Source organism: Empidonax traillii, unplaced genomic scaffold (genome assembly GCF_003031625.1).
Source record: "Empidonax traillii isolate 1590-97213 ecotype Southwest subspecies unplaced genomic scaffold, ASM303162v1 scaffold763:size302500, whole genome shotgun sequence".
Lineage (NCBI taxonomy): Eukaryota > Metazoa > Chordata > Aves > Passeriformes > Tyrannidae > Empidonax > Empidonax traillii.
Window position 1 is genome coordinate 281,653 of NW_020955956.1, and position 18,010 is coordinate 299,662.

Consider the following 18,010-nt stretch of genomic DNA (forward strand, 5'->3'; position numbering starts at 1 on the left):
TTGTCCTCATCTCTGTATAGAAGTGTTCACAGCCATTAGGAAGATGTTACGATTTATTTTCATGTTTCCCCTTGAAAATCCTGCAGGAAAATTACCTCATATGCAAAGTTGCTCTCAGATTTCACCCAGAGCTGCACATTCATCACCACATTTGCTCTTCAAGCTGCTATAATGCTTTCCTCCATTGTAATCTTTATTGCTTCGGGTGTTCAGGTGGTGCTTTGCTTTGCCATTTAAAATGAAGGAAGATGCCGGGTCTGGAGGAAGAGCAGCCCGGGAAGGTGCTGTGCAAGTGTCAGCTCACCTCCTGAGATGAGAGAATGATGCCTGAACGCTCCTGGTGGAGCAGCAGGGGAGGGCAGAGGCAAATCATATTGAAATTCAAATGCCCAGGAAACTGGGGAGAACAACTGAAGTGCCGTGCCCTTTGGCTCCTCTCCGAGCTGAGTGCTCTCTGGTGCTCTCTGGAATCTCTCCCTGTGTCTCGGGAGCGGAGCAGGCAGCGCTATCGACCGCCCCATCAATACTGCTGGTCTGCGTGGGCTGGAGCAGAGCTGGGGTTAATCTGCTTCCAGTTGGGCTGTCCTTGGCTGGAAACGGCGTGAAGAGATGGCTTGTCTGAAGGAATAATAAACATTGTTTACTATTGGCACATTAGTGCCTTAAGGATCAAGATGTGTGTGCTCAGAAAGGCAATCCTGTGTCTGAAATATTAATGCACTGCAAGAGCACATACTCTATTTAACAAAATAAATGCTGTGCTAGAAAGCAAGGAGCTGGAATGTTCTGTTTCTGCTCCCAGCTCCCTGCATGAGATGCTGCAGGCATTTCCAGGATGGAGGAGTGGAAAGGATGTGCTTCAGCTGGAAATAAAGGCTGCACAGGGCTATCGTGTGTTGGGGCTCTGCTGATGTCAGTGATCATGGAAGGGAAGGTGACATTTGCTGGCCATGAGCTCTCTCCTATGATCTGCCACTGCTGCTGCTCACCTGTCACCTTGTGTCTTGCTTTGGTGGCAGTAATGTGTAAATCCTTCAGAGGATGAAGGAGGAAGGGTCATCCTACCTGTTGTTCCTGCGTCCTTCCCCAGCGCTGCTGGAATCTGCCCTGCCGTGGTGTTCACGGTGTTTGGTGGCTGCTCAGACGTTACGTTATCCTGCAGATTGTGCTGGTGTTTGGTAGGAGAAACCTTGGCTTGAGGAGAAAGAGCGTAATGAAATCATGTTTGTGTTGCAGAGATGACGAAGGTGCTGCTCTGTTCTTTGTGTGCACACAGAGGCTCCTGCAGATTCCTCGGCACCCAATTCGTGTGGTGGTCACAGCCCCAGTTAAAATGTGTTGAGGTGAATGTGGTCACACACTGTATGTGAGGGAGGTGGGTGGGTGCCAGTGTTTTAGGGCACGGGGCTTGTGCTGCCATCCTGCACAGAGCCCATATGGACACGCAGGACAGTGGCAGCTGCTGGATCACGTGTGCTGCAGAAACCAGTGGAGATGGGCTGGGACTTTACAAGGCTCTGTGTTACTGCTCTGTTGTCAACATTTATGGCTGAACATTACTTTTAATGCACTCCCAGTGTCGAAATCTATTGCTAAACAGCAGCAACAGCAGAGCTGCTGACGCCCTGTGCACAGCTCCCTTCCAGGGTACCTCTGTTGCTGGCTAAAAACAGCTGAAGTTCGAGGGTCCTTCCAGAGCAGCAGTAAAATGCTTGGGGAATGGGACCCCGGGGCCAGCAGTAATGGAGAGGGACGAGGGATGTCACACTGAGCCTGCGTGGAAGGAAAGCAGTGGAAGGTTGCTCTGCTACCCACGAGGGGCTGGCTCTGGCCAGCGTCCCCAGGGGAAGTCCTGCAGCCTTTCAGTGGCATTCCCTTCCTGCTCCTGCTGCTCAGGAGGGCCCCTCTTCATTCCAGGTGTTGGCTCCTGTTGTCTTGCAGCCCGTGTTTGGGTGGGGGTTCCAGCTGTTTGAAAGCAGAGCCTTTCGTTCTCGCTGTGTGTTGTGACAGAGCCGCCCCCGTGCGCGGGGCTGACGGGCTCTCAGAGTGACTGGCACTGACGTGCTGTGACAGGGATTTGTGTCAGACACTGGAGATGGAATGGGAACAGCGGCATCGCTGCTGGTGCTGCTGTGCTGCAGAGCCAGTGCCGGGCAGCTCGTGTGCATTTGTGTTAACTCCTGTTGCCCACCTGGCACTGGGATGGTGGGGCTGTGCCGGCGGTGAAGGCCACCCACACCTCGAGCACTGGTGCCAAACGGCAGCGTGGCCTGAGCTGAGGAGCCTGAGCTGCAGTTGCAGGCGGGCAGGAAGGGTTTAACTCGCTGCATAAAGCACGTTTGAGAAGTTCCCAGCCTGCTTGCTCTGTCCCTGCATCCCCTTTCCCTTGGCTTGTTCATAGAATCATAGAATGGATTGGCTTGGAAGGGACCTTTAAAGGTCTAGTCCAACCCCTGCCAAGGGCAAGGACACCTTCAGCTCCATCAGGTTGCTCATGGAGGTGCACTGGCTGGAAAAAATCCCTTAATGCCAATGGAGAAGTAAGTTCATGGTTGTGTTAGTGTAGATGTAAGATCCACTGCAGAGGGAATGTGAGGGAGTGATGTGAGAAGGGACTTCTGGTAGGTTCGGGGAGGAGCAGATGCCTGTGATGACCCTGATTGTGGGGGACAGCTCCAGCAACAGCCTCCAAGGAGAGGTATTTCCTCTCTGCAGGATACCCAGCAGCGTGTTGGACAAGAAATACTTCGACTACAGTCAAAATCAATATAGGAAGTGGTGAAGTTAAAGATCACAGCTGAAATGGTGATTCCTGAGACAGAAAATTCGTGCTCAGGATCTTCATTTGGAGTCAGCTTGGCAAGCCGGGAGGAGTGATCACAGATGCAGGGAAGATGAAGCGAGCCAGCGGTTGCTTGGCTGAACAGATCATCAGTAATTGCCTTTACATGTAAACAAATCAATGTCCAAACCAGTAATGTTCCTCTCTGTTGCTTTGAAGCAGCGGGTTTGGTGGGGGGTGAGAATTCAGCTGAGCGCTCAGGAATTGTGGACACACATCTGTGTGCTCAGGAATTGTGGACACACGTCTGTGTGCCCAGGAATTGTGGGGACACATCTGTGTGCCCAGGAATTGTGGACACACATCTGTGTGCCCAGGAATTGTGGACACACATCTGTGTGCCCAGGAATTGTGGGGACACGTCTGTGTGCCCAGGAATTGTGGGGACACGTCTGTGTGCCCAGGAAGGAACAAGCACAGGTGGACGCTTTTTAAAGCATTAACTCACGGAGGAAAAAGGGGCAGTGGATAGAAATGACCATAAATTATAAATGAGGCTTTGCAAAAATGGCGAAGGAAGGAAAGGGACATTGACAACCAGCAGTGTCTGGAACGAGAACTGCGAGTTTGGCTCTGCGGTGAACCACGGGCATCTTGACAGTGTTTGCTGGTGGCGTGGGTAGGAGAGGCAGAAAAGGGAAGGCGTTTGCTGAAAATACTTCTGCCCTCTATTTAAAAAACGCAGAGGATGTTGTTATATCACAGAGGGAGGAATAGATTGGTTCTGTTCCAGTAGAAATTTGGAGGTTTGTGAGGCAGCGTTTATGAAATCCAGAACGTTGTTGTTTGAGTCGGCAGGTCCGGTGATTAATCCACAAGCAAGGGTTTGGAGTGCACTGGCCACACGCTCTGCACCATCACTGCTGACCCCCCAAGGGCCTGGGAAAGTGGAGGAAGGTTCCAGGAGGAAATGAGCGCAGAGCCAGGCATGGCAGCGCTGGGGGACCCGCACTGGGAGCTGGAGCCCTCCAGCTTGGCACAGCTCCTGGGCACAGCAGGCTCGGGAGAGGGGCTGGAGGGTGATGTAATTGGGTTTCTGCATAAGGTTTGGAGAACTGGGCCAGCCAAAGTAACTTTCTCTCTTTTGATGAGATTACAAGGAGGGCCAATACAGATAATAAAGCTGGTGTGATCACGTGACTGCACGTTGCATGGCAATTTAATTAAGAAACTGCCAGCACACAAAAATCAACACTGTAGACTAAAAGGATTAAAACCCACCCAATGGGTTTCTGAAAAAGAATGTTTTACAAACTAAGAGAAGCTGCAGCCATTTGGGCTGCCGTGGTGGTTCCTCCCTTTATCTCCCACTCGTGTCCCTGGTGATGCTCAGTGTGGCATCCCCCAGTGCTGGGATCCCCGGCCTTTGGCTGGAGAAGAGGTCACAGGGAAGGAGGAGCAGGAGGGGAAGGACAGACCGACTGAAACCACGGAGCTGCCAGCACAGGAGGGAGCGAGGATTGCTGAAGGGATCTGTGGGGAACAGGGAAATGAGATCAGCTGCCAGCGCAGTGGGAGGGGAGCTGCAGAGAGGGTTGGTTTGAGTCTGGTAAGGGGGGACGGGAGAAAGACCCTCCCGAACTGGTGAAGTGTTTCAGACTGTCAGGTCAGCTGGAATCAGCGGTGCAAAGTGGGAGCAGCTCCGGGGCTGCAGTGGGTGCTGAGCTGGTGTGGTCTGCTCATCCAGCCCCCTGGGCAGGCACAGGGGAGGGGGATCTGTGTGTGTCTGTGCAGCCTGGCAAGCCTCGGGCTCCTGCCTCAGCTGGCAACCTCTGACCATGTGGGGGGAGATGGGTCAGTCCTCCCCAGAGCCGTTGGTAGATCCACAGAGAAGAGATGAGCAGCCCCTCCATCACCCGGGGCCAGCAGGGCTGAGCATCCCAAACCAGCCCTGTCTGCAGCCCCTGGGCCCTGCCAGCTGCCCCTGCTCCCTCAGAGACCTCGCTGCCTGCTCTCACCTCTCGCTCCGGGCAAAGTGTGCTCCAAAACCTGATTTATGCGAGATCAAATTGCATTTCAGAGCACAGTTTAGCTCTGCTTTGCCCTTTTATGTTTTAGAGTTGAATTGCCTGAACTGTGCTGTCTCTGCCACAGCCCTCTGTGTTGGAGTAGATTTGATAGAGATAGAAATGATCCATTTATTTACTTTTATTGATGAGCCTTACAGTAGCACATGAGCTTGCAATGCAGAACTCTGCAGCAGCTGTGTGAAGACAGGCTCTCTCCGAGCTCCCTGCGTGGCCAGGACTGGTTTTCATGCCTGCAGTATTAACCCAGACTTCGTGCCTTTGAAAGGTGCTGTTCCCACTAGAGGCAGGGAAATGAAGTGAAAATGCCTTCGGTGTAACACTCTGTACAGCTACAAAAGAAATGTTCACAGGCACAAAAACACCCTTATTGCACCCAAGATGAGGTTGTGGTGGCTGCTGGAGGTGCCTCCACAGGCAGCCTGCTGGTTCCAGACTGTGGTTTTACACATGTGGCGAGGTTTTGTCTCTTCTGAGGCTTGTACATGTGGTGAGATGGATCAAAATGGAAGCTGGAGGTGCCCTGATCCCAATTTATCCTGGTTTCTTGGCTCCTGTTCGCGGTTCTTCCTTTGGCTGCGCTGCGTGTCTGGCACTTGCCCTCCTCGTGCCTTGGAGCTGCAGGTTTTCTGTGCGGAGGGAGAGGAGAACCCACAGGGCTGTTTGTGAGCAGCACAGCGAGAGTAATCGCTGTGCTCCTGCCGGGGTGCTGGGATGATAAATACACATGTAAATGTAGGAAATACCGGAGATAAAATGGATGACAAATGGGCTGTGCCTCCTCCTCTCCGCAGAGGGAAGGAGATGCTCACCTCGTACGTGCAGAGGCCAGGGAGGATTCCAAGCTCTGCTTTTGTAACTGTAGGATAATGAGGCTGCATGAGGAGCTGTGCAGTTTCAGATTATGCCAAACATAAGTTATTTCTCTGCCTTGGCTTTCGTAAATCCAAACCAAGCGTAAGTATAAGGTGAGAGGTGTTTTACAGAAGGCTGAAGCTTTGCTGCCTTTCAACGCCGACATTTGGGCATCCATCATGGCCCAGCTGAGCGCCACGGAGCAGAACCAGAGTAATGATTCCTCTGAACATCTTGCCTTTGCAGTTTACACACTCCCAGCACCCCCTCTCCAAACATTTTCCCCTCCAAACCGAGCAGGCTGTGGCTGTGTGCGTGTGGGCATCGTGACGTGCTGGATGAACTCACCCGAGGGAAGAGCCTCGTGACTGTGGGGAGGATGACTCGAGGGAGGCTGGCTGCTCTGCGGGGTGTCAATGCTCAGGGAAGGGATTCAGCTGAAAAGCTCTGGCCACATCGCCTTCCCGGCGTGTTTGACTCTCGCTGTGCCGTGCGAGGGACCCGCCGAGCGCTCCGGGCAGGAAGCGGGACCGCGGCCAAGCGCCGGGGGTGACGTCGCACCTCTGTCCTGTGCATTTCAAACAGCTGCTTTGGCGTTTCCTAATCACGCTCCTGATGTCTGGGCTGCTCGGCTGATAGCTGGAGCTTTGGGGTTCCCTGCACTTAGCCCTGACCGTGGCAGGTCACATTTGCTAAATGCAGCGGGAGGACAAGTCGAGGACAGATTCTTGACGTTATTTGTCTTGACTGATTTGCTCCGTGGATAAAAATTATTGTATAGCCCCATTTCTGCATACAAATACAAATTTACAGCTCCCTGCAAATCTAGCTCCAAGTTCATACTGCGGGAAAAAGAATTTTCCAGAACACGCTAATGATAATTTAGTGTTTTAAAGTTGCAGCTCTGTGATCTGAAATTATAATATTGCAGTGCTATTGTTCTGTAGGGCAATCAGAAAAGGGAGCTTCGGAGGAGGCATTTGCATGCTAACAGCTGCCCACATATCTGGACGCTGGGTGCAGGTATTTCCTGGGTGCAGGTACTTTGTGGCTGCAGGCTCTTCTTCCCTGCACCTGCTGGAAGACAAGAGCTGACTGTAAGTCAGGGTTTTGAAGGTTTTACGTCTGTGCTCCTGCTGTAGAAGCTTTAAAAATCTTCCTTTGCATTTTGCAAGTCCCCAGGGTTTGCTTTGGCTGCTGCTGCTGGCATGAACAGGGAATCTCCCAGAATCTCCTGTCCCCTGTGACCCTCACCTGCCAGTGAGCTCCACCCCTGCTCCCCTGTCCCTCACGGGAGCTTTTATACCCCTTTTAGATTTTATCGTTCTGGAAGTGTAGGAGCTGGGGGTTTGGTTCATGTGTGTGCCTCTGACCCCTCACCCCACCATCCTGTCTCCTCCTGAAGCTCAGCAACCCCATCTTTCCCTCTGCCCCACCACGGAAATGGTCTGGAAATGCTGCCCTTCCCTCCCCACCTGATCCCCCCGTGCCTCGGAGAGGCTGCAGGCAGCAGGACTTAGGGGGTGGCCAGGGTGGAGCATTTGTTGTGCTAAAGGCAGCAGTCCCAACCATTTCAGCTCACTGCAGAGCTCGGTGAGACTCTGTGAGGTGCAGATGCTCCTCACCCGGGTCTTTGCCCCTTTCCTGCTCCGGTGTTGGATGCATACACATGTCAGGGGGATGTCAAATCTGCTTTAGTGAGCACAGCAAGAGTCTCTTGCTCCCTGCAACTCCAGTTCTCCTTTCCCTTCTCTCTTTGTTTTCCAGAGTCGGAAGCATGCCAGCAAAGTCCGCCTCTATTACATGCTTCACCCCGTCGATGGAGGCTGCCCAGCGAAAAAGCTCCGGTCGGAAAACGTGGGTATAATCCAAGTCCCTGTTTATTCAGCTGCTTTGTGAATCATTGGCTCTGGGCTACAGCATTCTCTCTGTTACAGGTGCAGGTGATCAGGTGCCCAGAGGTAGCATTTAGATGAGCTGAAACGCAAAGTAACTGGAAATAATTTTCAATAAACCGCACAAGAATTATGTGCATCAGCAGCAGTAATTGCATTGTTAGTTATTGAATGTTCTCTCGTAGGGAAAAGAATATGCTGATAGCAAATGCCCAGGGCTTACTCCACTTCAGCGTGGTGGCTGGGTTTGCTGGTGAGCACCTGGGGCAGGTGGTGGGGGCGATGGCTGCAGGAATGGGGTGGTGGTGAAGTTCCCAGCACACAGCATCCAAACCAGTCCAGTGGGACTGGGGCTGAGCACTACTGATATTTCCTGAGGTGTCTTCTAATTAAAGGGAGAAGGGTGCAAATTTTGCCCAGGCAATCTGAAAGCTCCTTCAAGCAGTAATTAAAACATTAGTGAACGTTTCTTGTTGCACATGGAGTACTTGCAGATGCAGCCTGCCCCTTGACAAGAGGATCTCGCTGCATTTTTATTGAGTTATTAATGACAGTGTGAAAGGCTCAGTGGGCAGGCACATACAGACTGGGAACATGATCCTCCAAGAGGTTTGATTATGTCTAACAAGGAACCACGTACTGCATGTGCATCTCAGCACAGGGATATGGAGGACAGAGAACCAACCAGACCTCAAATAAGTTAAAGTTGAACTATTTCCCATTTCTTTTCTGGAAGGCAACATGGAGAAGGAGTATGATTCTGTGTTTGCTGATGCTTGTGCCAAGGGAAACCTTGGTGGGGGGTGGATTAATGCGTCCTCGTGCTCTAGGTGAATGCTAGGCTAGGCCAGACCTAAATTCTAAAATTATTTGTGTTGTGAAAATATAGCAGGGAAAATCTGCCAATGTTTACAGCTCAAAGTAGGCTCGTTGCTGATCAGATATTAGCCAAGCCTTTTCATTGAGAGAGAACAGAACTGTTTAGGACATCTCTAATGCTGCACAGTAACAGGGACACATGGCTGTGGCACCTGATCCCAGCAGTGTCACCGGGCCGTGGCACAGCCACTTTAATGAGCATTAGAAAGAACCCATGAAAGCCAATTAAATTCGTGTAGGAGTGTCTGCAACTTGAAAAGGAATATTAGCCTTATTTTCCCCATCAAGACTGTTGCATGGCTGTGTGCCACTGGGTTTGTGTCCTGCTGAGCACAGAACCGCTGCCTTGTCCCCCTGCCAGGTGGCAGCAGGAGGGAGAGGCAGCTGCAGCTGGGGATGCTGGGTGCACTGGGATCGCAGACAGCATTTGTTTCCTGACCTTTCTGTGAGGCAAAGGGTAGTGCTGTTTGTTGTGTGAGCACTGCAGAAACACCCAGCGTTCCCAAAGCACCCGTTAGCCCTTTGGAGTGAGAAGTAGGAGGCTCATACAATTAGTCTTGCACTGGGTAAGGACTCGGTTGTTGTGCTCTTCATTATGGGTTTAATTTTGTGTGGAGGAGGGGAAAAAACCTCATGGCTTGACCTTTCGTTTTAAATTTCTGCTTAACATTTCAGATGAAAGTAATCTGAGAAGGTGTCAGGGCCCTGCTGAAATCAGGAGTCATTTTCTCAAGTCCCAGGATTGGTAAATCAGGTTTAATCAGCCTTTTCTCGCTGCCTTTAACTAACAGGACCCTGTTTATGATCAGAGCAGACACGATGAAAATGTCTGATGTGTTATGAAACACATTTTTTGGGGATGGGAGAAAAGCCTTCAAACCCTTTCTAGCCCTACTGGTCCTGTAAGATAGTAAATTGCTTTAACCAGCTTCGGGAAAGGGCTCATAACAGTGAGGATGAATGGTTGGAGGGAAGGTAGCAGGATATTAGATCCTGTTGCTGAGGTGATGTGTGCCCTGCCAGGTGGTGCTGGGGGTGGTGGAGCTTTTGCCTCTTGTTCCTCAGGATGTCCAGACTTGGTGTTTCAGCTTTAGGGAGCCATAAAGTGGCTCTTTTCTTGTGCCAGGAGAAAAACAGGCTCCAGAATGGAAATGGCCTGAATTTCCCATGGAGCATTACAGAAAGCAGCTCTCTAATGGCAACACCTTCATGCACAGAAAATTAACTCAGATTTAAAAGTTATTTTGCAGTGCTTTCAGTGCTGTGGTTTATGCTGCTGTATTCAGGAGTTTGTATAATCTTTGCTTCTTAGTAAGACCTGGGAAATGAAGACAGCAGATTTGTATCTGTGGACTAAAAATCCTTACTTTTCCCGTGGATTGCTTAAGGAACATCCAGCCAAGGGCTGCAAGTGCCTGGCCTTGTGTGAGGATTATGCCTTTTAGCAGCTTGTTAACAGGCAGCCGAATAACTGAGGTTAATTCTGTTGGATGTAGGAGACTGGCTTTGAAGTTTCTAATATTACAAAAAGAAGCCCAATAAACGAGGCTGGCTCGGCACAGCTGCAGAGGGGGGAAGAAGTGGGGTGCTAGTTTTGGGAGAGGGATGCTCTAACTCCGAGCCCGTGGTGTGTTCCCTCGTGCGAAGCTCCTGTGCTGCATCGTGGGGAAGGTTTGTCTGGAGAAGGCTACAGGAACAAGGGGTAGGAATATTTGGTGGCTGGGCCTGGCAGCCAGGGTTAGGGTTAGGGGGGAGCTGCTGTGTGGGGGTGGCAGCTCAGAGGAGCTGTTGGTGCCCGTTTGCTGCTCGGGGAGCTGGGCAGGGGCGAGGAGGGGTGGATGGTGCATCCCTGGGGACCAGGCGCTGCCCTGTGCCCCGGCTCGGGTGTCCTGCTACACAAGGCGTGTGATTTCAGCAGCTGGCTGCACAATCCTGTCATTCAGCGCCGTGTCATTCAGCGGGTGACAAAAGACACCCGGCTCGGCTTTCCCCGGCCCCTCCGGTTACAGGTAAAACAGCCGCTGACAAATGAGACGGAATAATTACCCTTCAGGGCTGGAGCAGCCTGCAGCGCCTCTGGCTCCGTGCAGGGCGTTTGGATGGTGGAGGAGGGAAGGGAGGTGATGCTGCTGATGGAGGATACCAACATGGGTAAATGCTCGGTAACACCCGAGCCCAAACACCTCCCGCATCCCGCTAACCAAGGGCGGTTCTTGGTGTGTGTGTGGAGCTGGCTGGTAGGGAGCACAGGTCTGTCATGTGTGGGCAGAGGGACTCACAGACCTACCAAGAGTTTGGGGGTGATCCCCCTCCACTGCTGGGGAACCCTACCCACTCACTGAGGTGCTCAGCCAGGGTGTGAACCCAGGTGAACCCAGATGGGCTGTGCAGCGAACTGTGGGTCAGTGTAGACGGGACCCTGGGCCCTACGTGAGGTGTTGGAAGGGTCTTTGAGGGGGGTTTGATTTTCTTTTTTTAACTGCAGTCTAGCTGAGAAAGTAGGTTGGAAAGGAAAAAGTGTCACTGAAGAGCAGCCCTGGCAGAGGAAGAGACCCTGGTGCATTAACACCGAAGTGTATCAGCTTTTCAAAGGAGCTCTGTTGGAGGCTCTTTATATGTTGCCACCACTGATGATCAATAGAGTCTGGAAATTTTTTACTCTGCTCTTAACTTTCAAGTGATTTCCCTTTGAAGACATAAAATATCTTGAGAGAAAGCTTTTTAAAAGAAGTGCAAATTACACTCAGAACAGTACTAATCACCTCTTGAGATTTCTCCCTAAGGTTTAAGTTGATTTACAGTTATCAACAACAAAAAAGTGATGGAAATCAGTCATTTTTCTAATAGTGCTTTTTTGGGGGAGAAGATGACCTTCAGTGGTGGGTCAGGTGGGTAGGTTCACCCAGGGCTGGTGCTGGATCCTGCTGAGGGGACATGCACGATTCTGGCCAGTTCATTTGCTTCTCCCACCTGCACTGAGGGTTGTTCCCCCCAAGTCCCGTCCCCCAGGTGTTTTGGGGTCTCTTACAGAAGAGCCTCAGGAGGAAGTGCTGGTGTCAGATGGCAGGGAAAGCTCCAGGTCTGGGTGAGCTCAGCCAGAGAGCAGGAATAAAGGCTGAGGGAAGGGAGGCTGGGGGACGTGCCAGGAGCCCCACGGCCACGGGGGACACCGTTACAGGCTGAGCCCCCAGCGCAGAGCAGAGGGACGGTGCTGAGCAGCTGGAGGTGTCCCCAGGCTGGGCAGGGCTGGGACCGGGCAGGAGTGAGGTCGAGAGACAAACAGAAACTTCTTGGCAGCCACGGCCTTGGCATAACAACCTGGATTCCTCTCTTCTTTCTCCGTGACTGTGCTTGGTGGGCTTACACACCTCTCTTTCTGTCTGTGTTTTTGTCTCCACCCAGGGCAGTGATGGTGACTCAGTGGATAAGAACAAATGCTGCACACTATGTAACATGTCCTTTACCTCAGCAGTGGTGGCCGAGTCTCATTACCAAGGGAAAATCCATGCCAAAAGGTTAAAACTGTTGCTGGGGGAACAGCCAGCACTAAAGGCCACAGGTAGGTGCGGGGGCAGCGGGTGCAGCAGGCGGGGCTGGCGCGGGGGGCGCGGGCTGGCCGTGCCGGGGGCACAGACGGGCACAGCGCGGGTGGCTCGGCGGTGGCGGCCCCAGAGACAGCTGTTCATTGGCCTTGCTGTCATAACAACCTTTAGAAATTGCTGATGCTCGTCGTTGTCTGCGTTGTTGGGGTGGATCAGGGGTTGGTCAGCCGGGGCTGGCCCTGCTGTGAGTGCCCTGTCTCCGGCTCCACGCTTCAGGGAAGGAATGTGTCCGCTGGGCACAGATAGCCCAGCCTGGCTTTAATTATCAGCAGTTACTTGACAGCTCAGCTGATAACGTTTAATAAACCTTCGGTGTTGCTGTATAGAACAGACCATAAGCTGTGCTTACCTCAGAGGGAAATCCAGGCTTGAAAAACTCTCGGACTGATTGTCTCCTGATTTTTGCCCAGATGGGTTTTTGCTCTCCTCCACAGTGATTCCACTAATGCAAGCCTATTAACTTTCACATTTAAAAAGTCAAGTGTAGGAATCGGATAATTTAACCATCTTATTGTTTGCTTAACCATAAAGTCCCTGAAAAACGTTGATAGTCTGTGAAAAAAAAAAAAAAATTCCTCTGTGGTTGTGGGGAGTGAGAATGCTCGAGCACAGAGACTGAATCCTGTGTAAGCTGATGATTTGGATTCACCCGTGGGGACTGTGCAAGCAGGTTCAGGGACCATGGGGCCCAGCCAAGGCAGGGCTTGCCAAGGGCTGCAGCCTTGCATTGTGCTTTGGTCTCGCTTGTGAATCATCAGGATCAGCCTCACAAGGCTCTAAGTGAGCCACACTTTGTGCTCCAGAGTAATGGGCTCTTCAGCCACCCTAATCACTGGGAAGGAGTAACTCAAGGACTCATCAGCTCTTCCAGGCACTTGATCTGGAGGATGAAGCTGAGCTCAGGAATACATTAATAAGCACCTCCTTGCTCTCCAGGAGTTCTCAGAAATATGCCCTTTGGACTCAGCATTTTTCTGGGCTTCCTAAAATCACCCAGCATTTTTCCACTGGATTTGTGTCCCAGTCCTTTGTGTCTGGCACCAGGGAGCTTTAATTCTCTCAGATAGAGCTTCAGAGACTCCAGTGCTCGTGAGTCTTGGGAGTCAACTAAGCAGAGCCCTGAGCGTGCTGGATGCTCCTGGGGAGGATATTCTGCTGCTTGATATTCTGGGGTTTCTGTCTCATCAGTCCTGAGGAAAATCACATCTATTCTCAGTCTCCTTGCAGAGATGCACCTTCCCTTTCACTGTTACCATCCAAATGGAACACAAACCTCTCGTTCTCTGCCGGTGCTTTCAGGAAGGGGAGAAATGTCCCAACAGTCGGGTTTCTCACAAAAACAATGTCTCATCATGACAGCAAAGTACTTGTGATCTTTCCTGTTGCTCTGCTGTACAAGGTTGTACCCCTCAGAGGCTTTATGTCACTGCTAGTGCTGACGAATTCCTCTAGTCATTTCCAACATCTTCTGTCAGCTTGCATCCCATCATCACCACGAGTTGGAAACCAAAGAACTGTGGGGGAAATAGCTGCTGCCTTCATTGATCCAAGTGGGGGGACCTGCAGGGATCGTTCCAGGCAAGTGGCAATAGTCCTGGCTGTGGGACACCAGCGGGGACAGAGTAAATGGCTTTTGGGTTTGGATACAAGGATCAGTCCAGCAGCAGCTCGAGCCTGCCTTAGTCCCAGATTTCTGGGGTTTCTTCTGAAGAAAACCGAGTTTCCCCAGTGCCCCCTTGTTGTGGCTCAGTTATTTCTTGTCCTCATGCCGAGTTCCTGGAGTGTGCCAATGGAAAAGTTGGGTGCCATTTAAATCCAGCTCAGAATAAAAAGCTTTGGATGTGAGAAAGAAGTCAAACGTTAGTTCATCGCTGGAGTGCTAAAATGTTTCTAACTTTGTATTTTGCCTCTTGCAGCAAAGTAAGACTTTCTCACTTCCCTCCCACAGTGAAAGGGAGCGTAAGGCAGACTGTCATGAGCTATTTAGCATTTTGAAATACTTGAAATAGTCAAACTCGCAGCTTTTATGTTTGTGTTTTAGATGGAGAAACATTTTTAACGTTTGACGTTTTGTGAGTGTTTATTATTAATTTTCATGTCGCTGCTCAGGGAATGATGGCATTTGCTGTTCTGTAGCAGTTATGTAGCGCACATCAAATCGATGAATCCGCGTTTGTGGAGAAGCCAGCTTTCATCTGTTCCTCTTCAGGAGGATTTGGTAAATTTGGGGTGTTTTCTTTGGTTGCCAGGCTAGCTCAGCGCGCCTTAGGACAGGGGGGGGTTGGCAGTGGGACCTGAGGAATGGGACCTTGCAAGGAAGTGTTTTGTACCGAGTGCTGAGAGGAAATCCCTGCCCGTGGAAATCCCAATCCCTCTGGGATGTGGGCAGGGGGTCCCTGCCATGGGGCTGCAGCCCACGGGCTCATGGGGAGCCAGGCGTGGTGGTGGGCTTAGAGCAGGGCTGGGGTGGGCATGGGGGCTCTGGTGCCATCCTGCTGACAGCCTCCTGCACAGCGTTTGGGGGAGCACCAGCCAGCAGCCTGGAGAGGGGCTCAGAGGCACAGCCGCTGCTTCTGTCGGGTTCCCTTAGCGAGTGGGAGATGAAACTCCTGCAGACACCACCAGCTCCGTGAGCTTCAGCCTCCCTGGTTCCCCTCGGGCAGCAGGGAACATAGAAACGAGGAGAAAGCTGCCCAGAAGGGAGATAGATTAAACTCCATAGCCTGGGGCTTGCTGGGCTGGTCAGATCTGTCAGAGCTCCGGGGCTGCCCAAGTCGCTGGTTGTTTGTAATGGTCTAAACATCTCTGCAGCTCAGTCTGGTGCCCAGCACAGCTCAGCCCTGTCCCAGGGCACTGCAGAGGGTCCCCCAGGCATCACTGGGGCTGTTCCCAGTCCCTGTGGCATCGCTGGGCTCTGGGCATGGAGCCCTTCCTGCAGGGAGGCTCCTGGGGAGTGCAGAAACGTGTCTGCAATAGGCAAGCTGTGCTGCTTTTTGTGAGTCAGGCACCTGCAAAGTCTGTGTAATCCCACTTTGGAGAGGCAATACTGCAGTTCCCTAATTTCTTTCCTAGAGGCCATGCTGGCCCCTGGCTCTGCTCTCCTGCAGTTCTGCCCCATGCACTGTGGAGGGGCTGGGCTGTGTCCCTCGTGTGGGAACTGTGGGAGAGATGCTGTTTTGGGGAGCAAAATCCAGCTGGGCCCTGGCCCTGCCCCGAGCAGCTCCTCAGAGGCAGCGTGGTTACCACTGGAACTCTGATACCTTGGCAGTCATCACCAAAAACAATAGAAGCTTAAAAACCCCTGGAAACTGATAAGGCTGTTAGTAATGTTATATGCAAGATAGAATTTCCTCGAAGGAAGTTAATAGACGAGCAGGTCAGCAGAAGATTTATAACAATATTAACTTTCTCGAGCCGTGGAGTCAATCACAGTGGGCTCCAGGCATAATTCTGTGCCTAAATATATCCCTGTGTTGCCATTCCTGGTGTCAGACAGTGAGGTGGGTTTGGCATCCTCTGCCCTGTGTGCTCATCAGGGCTCAGCTGGATCACCTCCTGATCAAAGAGAGCCACCATGAGCCTCTTGCCACTCCAAATGTGCCTATTCCAGTACCAGGGAGAGAGCAGGTTGTTAATTATTTAAAGAGCAGACATTTCATCGGGAAAAGAAAAGGAAAACCACATAAAAGGGAATTTTTGAATGAAGTGTGATAATTAAATGCTAGTCATTGTATAATTTTGTATCTCAACGTTATCTGAACTTTATTTTACTTTAAACTGTTTCTCTGTGGCTCTGTGACTCGTGTTATACAAAGCTGGGGAACTGTATTGAACAAGGTGCACTCCATTATATAAAGACTAATCACCAGTTTTGATTTGGAATGATTTGAGGGTCATCTTCCTGTTCCTGGATGGGCTGGAAAATTAAGTTAATGGGCTAGAATTAAGTTAAGATCATGGGTTGCTGGAACCTGGCAGTTCACAATAGGAAGGTCTTTGAAGGATGGGACTGACTATTGAATATTTTTTTTCCATCTGTGACAATTCACAATGACTATGGCTTTCCCTGTTCTTTCTGAGACCAAATAAATTGAAAAATAAGAATCCTGAGATAGTGATAAATCTGTCTCTCTATCGTGAGAAGGAGATGGCTCTGCATGGTATATTTATTCTCCATTGGTGATTTTTCCCTAGGAGTAGCAATTCAGGCAGGATAAGTTTAGCAGATTTAGTCACAACAGTGGTAAGACGTGTAACTGAACTGAGAGCATCCTCCTTCCCCAGCTACTGAAATGCAGAAAGCCGAGGAGCAGTCCTGGGCTGTCCTTTCACGCTGCTTTTTTTAATGAGAAGTGGTAGATTTCCAGGCAGCACCATCCAAAATATCCACTGGGACCCTGTAACTGCTGCTAATTATTCCCCGTGTCTAATGTGGGATCTGCCTCGGGGCCTGCCGTTGCTCAGGCGGCAGCACAAGCCAGGGAAGCAGCTCACATCTGTGTGAACGTTGTTCTTGCAGAAGCCGCTCTGGGCTCGCTGAAGCCGCCGCACACGGACGGTCCCGCGGCCGTGCCGTCCCCGCCGCAGCGCAGGGACTCGGACAGGTACTGCCAGCTCTGCACAGCCTGGTTCAACAACCCCCTGATGGCACAGCAGCACTACGACGGCAAAAAGCACAAGAAGAACGCCGCCAGGGCCGACCTCCTGGAGCAGCTGGGCAAGACCCTGGACCTGGGGGAGCTGAGAGGTGAGAGACGGGCACGAGGACATCGGGGACCTGCTCCCCGTGGGATCTGGTGACCCTTACCCACTGCTCCAGCAGTGCAGGGAGCCCAGGACCCTGTTACTGCTTCAGGAGATTCCCACTTCTGTGAAAAATCAGCCCCTGCTCTGGGATGCCAGCCTGCAGTTTCAGCAGCATCCTTTCCGAGTTGTTTCCTCGGTGTCTCTTTTGCCTCCTCCTAAAATAGCCCCTTCCATCAGCACACACGCCTGTCCTCGAGCAAAGCGTGGCCTGTCCCTGGGAGAGGAGAACGTTGGAGTGCTTGGCCCCACGGGGCAGCAGGGATGGGAGGATGTTGCTGGAGGCAGAGCACTCCCTACATCTCCCTGATGGAGAGCAGGACAGAGCTGTCTTCTGTGATTTAATTAGCACTTGTAAAACACTGCCATGGCCCTGGGTCCGCAGCAGCCAGAGGAGCTGAGCATTTGCTGTGAGGATGTTAAACACAAGTTTTCTGTGTTCCTGCAGAAGGGAGAGCAGCCTTCCTCTGCCTGTCTGTCTGTCCATCTGTGCTGGCCCCACGGGGAGGGGCTCTGGCACCTGGAGGGTCCCTGTGAGGGCTGTGCCCCGATGTCACACAGATTTGGTCCTTGTGCCCCTCTGGGAGCTGCCCAGGCCAGTGATCTCAGCTGGGATTTGTGCCAGCTGAGGAGCACATGTTTGCTCTGAGGGGCAGGTACAGGAGAGGCACAGCCTCTGTCTCTGAGCTCTGGGTTATGATCCCTGTGCACACCCAGGCAGCTGAGGAAGAAGGGCAGGTTTGGTTCAGAGCCACGTGGGAGAGGTCTGGTTTGCCAGTGAGGCTTTGCAATAACATTTTAAAATACCCGTTTTTCTTTTTTCCTTTGCTAAATGAAATAATTTTCCTTCAGATAATAATGACTATACAGTATATTGTGCATTTCTTGATCTCCCATAAACCTTGTAATGGTTATCCAGATCCTCCTGTGCTACCTAGTGTGACTCACGGTGTCATCAATGATTCATGTGGCTGAGTCACTGCCCGCTGCTGGAAATATGCGGGAATAAAACCTGGGACAATAACAGGGAAGGGCTCAGCACTTTGACTGTGCCAAGCGCCAGAGTGGCCGAGGATGTCATTAACTGTAAATAAATCAATTGTGGAG

The 18,010-nt window shown here is 51.5% G+C and overlaps 1 protein-coding gene across 1 annotated transcript in view; it reads left to right on the forward strand.

The window, feature by feature from the left end:
- ZMAT4 (zinc finger matrin-type 4) overlaps positions 1–18,010 on the forward strand; it is a 38,030-nt gene that overhangs the window by 17,250 nt on the left and 2,770 nt on the right. The window contains exons 3-5 of the mRNA XM_027901149.1: positions 7,492–7,581; positions 11,901–12,057; positions 16,620–16,847. Of these exons, the coding sequence (XP_027756950.1) occupies positions 7,492–7,581; positions 11,901–12,057; positions 16,620–16,847 (475 nt within the window). The remainder of the gene's footprint in view (positions 1–7,491; positions 7,582–11,900; positions 12,058–16,619; positions 16,848–18,010) is intronic.